Below are 5,948 nucleotides of genomic sequence, written 5' to 3' on the forward strand. Positions count from 1 at the left end.
GAAAAATTAGAAGCTTGTCTCTCTTTTTGGACTCACAGGTCCCTCAATATGGCTAGTCGCTTAGTCTTAATCAAAATGGTTTTACAATCTATGCCATTGTATCTCTTCTCTCCCTTGGCAGTGCCAAAATGGGTCCTCAAAGAAATAAGAAACCTTCAAACATCCTTTCTGTGGGGCAACTCAAGACAAAATTGCACAGTTTGTCTTCCAAAAAACTTAGGAGGTACACGGCTCCGTGATCCATATCATAGCAACGCAATTATGGAAGCTTACATCTAGTGGAATTGGCTCAGGACACCACATGCTCCCTGGGCCACTCTATGGACAGCAAAATACGCCAACAACAGACCTGTTGAGGATCTCATCCAAGTCACTAACATAGGACCAAGTTCCCTAGTATAAAATGCAGCAAAGCAACACAAAAATTTAATCTAGCAGCACAACTTCTGGGAAGTTAGGGACGACACTATTGCAAGGTTCTGGGAAGATTCATGGCAACAAAAACCTAGACTAAAGGAATGGATTAATCCCCACCAAATTCCTAACTGGGAAACTCAAAGGCTTGATAAGATCAATAAATATTGGAAACCTACCATAACCCAAGGATTTAGGCAATGGCTAAACTCTGATCACATCATCCGGAACGACATGGAGTCCGACCAACAAATCTTGCGAATGGAACTCTCCAATCGGAACATAAGACACTCAGATAAGAAGGATGTGATCAGATGGGGGTATGAAGCGAGAGGAATTTTCACCACGCATGAAGCTTACAACATAATCATAAAAGATTTTGCATTCAAAGATCCACTCTGGACCACAATTTGGGCCCCTAACATCGAGCTTAAGGTGTCCACATTCCTTTGGTTGCTTTGTCAAAACAAAATTCTCACTTGGGATAATTTGTGGAAGTGAAACTTTCACGGACTTTCCATCTGTCCCAATTGTAAACAAGAAGAAGAAACCACCTTGCACCTCATGAATACTTACTCACTGGCTCACAAGCTTTGGGAAAAAGTTAGTTTTCGATGCCAAAGGGATAGCAGAATTAAAGAAGGCATTCCCACCATAGTGCGCGATTGGGCAAGAAATCCATATAAGAGTAAGGTACTAAACTCCTTATGGAAGCTCATCCCAGGCCTTCTCATGCGGACTATAGGAAAAGAATATGTGGGACAACTCGAATCTACAATAAAATCAGGAATTGAAAATACCCGGTAAATCTGTAGCAAAAAGTACAACATCAGATAAATGGTTTCCTCCACCCCAGCATGTGATCTAATTGAACTTCGATGGGGCCTCGAAAGGCAATCCAGGAAAAGTAGGGTTTGGGGGAATTTTTAGAGATCATAAAGGCACTCCCCTTCTAACATTCATAGGCTCAAATGGATGGGATAGAAATAACTCAACAGAACTCGAAGGGTTATGGCAAGTGCTCCTTCTAGCTCATGCACATGGTTTCTTCCCACTCATGATTGAAGGTGACTCTCAAATCCTAATAAATATGGTGAATAAAATTCTCCAGGGGTCTCCCTCAATCAAAGTAGGCAACACTGGGAGACTAGCGAAAAGACTGGAACTTATTGGGGTTTGGCTGAAGACCCATAGAGCAGTCAATTTTAAACATATTTGTTGGGAAGGTAATAAGGTGGTTGACCTTCTTGCCAACATAGGCATGGAGAGTAGCACTACTCTGAATGAAAATCCGTTATCTACTATAGCCACGGAGGCCCAGATAAAAGAATTCAATGAATTAGTAAAGAAAGAGAAAGCACCGGAAGCAGGAGAGCACCTAGATGCGGGTGACATACCGTGAATTTATGGAAATGATGAAGAATGGCAGCAAGAGGACGGGCCACTTGGCTGATGGCGCCTCTCCCCATACCACTCTAGGTCGATCTCTTGACAGACCACAGGCGACTTTGAATGCAGGTTCGAATTGAGAAAGAGCCATTAATTTCTCCAACATGGATTCCCCTCACCTCGTTGTCTCTCCTTCTCCCCTGCCCCACTGTAACTGGCTGCTCCAAGCTTCTGAAATGAGCTCCCGCATAGTCAGTGGGCGTCGCTGCTAGTTAGTTTGTTGCGTCGGTTTTGGAAATGGGTATCACCATTCCCATTCCGGTTTCTGCCATCTAACCAATGCCTAGCTTGACCCTGCTTTCCTTCACAATCCCTCTGTCAGCGCTCCCTCTGTCATCGCTCCCTTTGATCACTCAACCAGAAATTCCAACATGGTGCGACATCGCATGAGAAGTCGAAGAGGAGGGACTCGAGGAGGGAGTTCCCGTCCTCAAACTAAGCCGAATCCTGAGCCTACTGCCTCCTCTCCTTCCCTTGAACTACATCATCCCCAAAGATATGGTGTAGGCAGATATCCTAGTACTCGAAATGGATGGGGTCATCCTTAGTCTTCAGGTGCAAATCACGGTGATTTTGCGGTTCACTCTGTTAGTTTTCCATTGCTCCTTCATCCAGCTCGCCAATCAACCCAATTTAGATTTTGTAGCACCCTGAACAGGCCAGTAATAACTGCTACAATCTCCATCCTTTTCTCTGAAGACAATGAGCAGCCTGCTACTCAGGTGGATAATTCCGACATGCGGCAAGAGGAAGCTCCCAGACGCGGTAATGGCTGAGACACAAGAAAGAATTTGCTGGATGAAGGTAATTTTTCGCTGCATGGCAAGAATATTGGCAGCAATCAACAAGTTGAGGGTGGTAGCTCTGCAGCCACGTGCTCCCCAGGTGGAATCGGTCATGACGGGTTTGCTCAGCAAAGGGTAGCTCGTAGACAAGGCGACATCCATCCGGCAGATGGGCCACATGGAGGTGGAGGTGGGCCACACGGCAGGGCAACGACGGAGGAGGAGGATGACTGGGCCTGTCCAATTGTTGAGGAACCCATCCGAGATGAATTTAAATAATATGACGTGGCTGCTAGGTGTCTTTTGTCTTGTGCTTTTTGATATGTTAGTTCTATTGGAATCTGATCTTTTGTCTGGATCTTTTGTCATGGTAAAACTTCAATAGTTTTTGTTGTTTCGGGTCTTAAGGATTGATATCCCTTTGGGTTTTAGTCTCTGCGGATTGGTTTCCCCAATGTTGGGGTAGTCCAGATTTATTCTGAAACACTATGTTAAACTCTGTTGAGGCTGGGTCTTCTCTCTATTTTTTGTTATATATCAATAAATTAACCTAACTTTGGAAAAAAATTAAGACCACTTCATGATTTTTCCAAATGCTCATTCCCTTTATCTTCACTCCATAAATTGCATTCCCTACCCATGATGCCCTCTGCAAGCATGTTGCAAAAAGAACAATCACGATAAATGTTTCTAAAATAAATGCGAGGGGAGAAGTCTTAATACCAATTTCCATCACACGAATCACTAGCTCAATTATTGCACAAAGTGCATACCACTACCATCACTTTCCAATCATGTCAATGTTTTGTAGGCCCTAATGATCAACCACGTGTTCTAACTTCTAAACATTTAACATTCATGGGGGGCGTTCCCACGTCCCTCAATTCCTTAGCTAAATGATATGGCCACATCTAGCTCCCTTTTTCATCCATCGTCACCCATTTGAAGACCTCTACCTATTATTTACTAATATTTACCTAATTTACTATTCATAAATCATCATTAAAATAGAAATTGAAATAATTTCTTGGGCTTCCCTACCCGCTATAAATATGGTTTATCGTTTAATTTGCATAATTCAATCATAAATTTTTCATACTTCAATCTGCATTACGACTACGGCTCGAGACTCAGGAGGACGTAAAAAGAAATGTGAAGGCAATGTGGGCATTACTTGCCTCTCTGCTCCATCCCGCTATCGAACGAATTCAATTTAATCTTTCATTAATTGCCTAAGAGCGAAAATGTCCAAAGGCATAGTCATGGCTCTTGTGGTTCCTAATGCACATATTATTTTTATTGGGATCACCTTTGTGAACAATTATTACATTGTTGTTGTTCTGTGTCCTCAATTGCTGTACAAATTTTATAAGGATTACAACATACTTAGCCGCCCAACCCCAAATAATCAAAGTCCCAAAGGAACAACTGTGATGAAACAACATAAAACGTTTCCATACTATGGTGTGCAGAAGGTCGACATCAAGACAGTTGATTCGCAGGCATATTACAACAATGGAGTACTCGTTCTGGTATGTGGATCAGTTACATTTCAAACCAACAAAACACGTACCTTCTCTCAGTCCTTTTTCTTAGCTCGTGGAGAAAATGAGTACTTCGTTTTGAATGACATTTTTAGGTATGTGGGTGAAGAATGGGATCAACTGAATCTTGTTTTGATAAATGGCCACATTGTTGAACAACATGTACCCAAAGCTGATCTTGTCTCAGAGCCATCTGTCAAGTCTGAAGCAGTAGCTCAAGATCAGAAGAGTATAATTGAGCAACGCACAACAGTGGTGAAGGAGTCTGCTCCTATTCCTGAGAAGGCACACATGTAGCAAAATTTTAGGAAGTCCCAGAAGGATCAACAGACCAAAATGTTTCAACATTTTGACATGTTCATAAAGAAGGGCCACCTTCCCATGCTCATCCTCATGAAATTCCAGTTGTAGTTCAAAATGAACTAGAAAATTTATTTTCTTTAAGTGACAAAGAATATGCAGACCCATCCATTGTCTCACTCGCTAATGAACGCCCACCTGCCCCTGCTCCTTCTCCTTCTCAAGAATTTCCAGCTAAACCTCAAAATGTCCCAGAAAATTCTTATGCATTAAGTCATAAGAAAAATGAAGTCCCGTCCATTGTTGCACTTGAGAAACTGTGTCTTCAATGTAAAGCAAATAATCATACTTCCACTCGACTGTATTAGAAAAATTTAGGAAATTTAATTTCACGGAGATAATTTTCGCAGAGGAGCATAGGGTAATGATTCTCGCGAAGCTACTTTCGCGGATTTAGGATTGATTTCTAAATCTTGAAAATAAATTCACATAAAGACTGTGGATCATTCACCATGTAAAAACTATAAGACTGTGGATCATTCACCATGTAAAAACTAATGTTTATACTGATTTACATTGACGCGGAATAAGATAGTGTTTTCACGTGAGGATTCACGCGTCCACCAAAATTTTCTGGACCATTTTCTTTATATACACTTGTGCTCTTTTTCTTTTTCATTCTTTTACTCTCTGACTTATCAAAATGAATTTTTACATTCATTTTTAACTCAATATACAATTTTACATTTAATTCATGACAAAGAAAAAATAATTAATATAGTATTGTTGTTGACCATGATCAGAATCACAAGTGTTTCTGGACTATGGAGTGGGTCCCATATCTATTTACCAAAATACATTATTTGCTTCCAATTCTTACTGAGTCTTTCCATCCTCAAATAGAGACCAACCTGCAAAAATACATCTTAAAAGTATGATTGCTGCCACGTTGTTTATTGTGGTGGTTGGGATTATTATCTCCAAACAGAAATAAGGCATCTTCTACGGATAAGCCCATAAGTTCCACTACTGTGAATATGACACACAAAAGTGCTGCAGAAAGAAGGCAGTGCTATGTTTTTATCAGCAACTGCCTGCTGATATTACACCTCCTCAGGTTGAGGTAGAGTTCAAGTCAGGTCTGCGAGAGAAGGTAGATCCAGTTACGCATTTGTTGAATTTGAAGAAACAACTTCTGTCCAAGCTGCAATTCATGCATCCCCTATCCCAATGGGTGAAAGAAAAGTATTTATCAGTGTGAAACGTCCTTTAGAGAGGAATTCAGCTATGATGGTACAAGAGGACGTGGTGGCTATTTCAACGGAGTTCAAGGAAATCGAAAATGTATCTTATGAAGTGATATTACGACGTGCTGATGGTACTCATGAAAGAAGAAAGGGTTGAAAAGATGCAATAATGGCGAGAAAAGGGCTAAATCCCAGGACGTGATCTGTTG

General features: G+C 41.2%; 1 protein-coding gene across 1 annotated transcript; it reads left to right on the forward strand.

The window, feature by feature from the left end:
* The first annotated feature begins 3,892 nt into the window (after window positions 1-3,892).
* On the forward strand, window positions 3,893-4,489 carry LOC149256087 (nuclear transport factor 2-like). The gene has a single exon (XM_089455208.1). The coding sequence runs from the start codon at window positions 3,893-3,895 to the stop codon at window positions 4,487-4,489; it is 597 nt and encodes a 198-aa protein (XP_089311334.1).
* The last annotated feature ends 1,459 nt before the right edge of the window (window positions 4,490-5,948 follow it).

Source organism: Pinus tabuliformis, chromosome 7 (assembly GCF_031772625.1).
Source record: "Pinus tabuliformis cultivar Carrire ecotype Pingquan chromosome 7, CPIR1, whole genome shotgun sequence".
Taxonomy (NCBI): domain Eukaryota; kingdom Viridiplantae; phylum Streptophyta; class Pinopsida; order Pinales; family Pinaceae; genus Pinus; species Pinus tabuliformis.

Bases quoted from the DNA above. Each gene is read 5' to 3' on its own strand.
- LOC149256087 (XM_089455208.1), top strand. From the start codon at position 3,893: ATGTCCAAAGGCATAGTCATGGCTCTTGTGGTTCCTAATGCACATATT.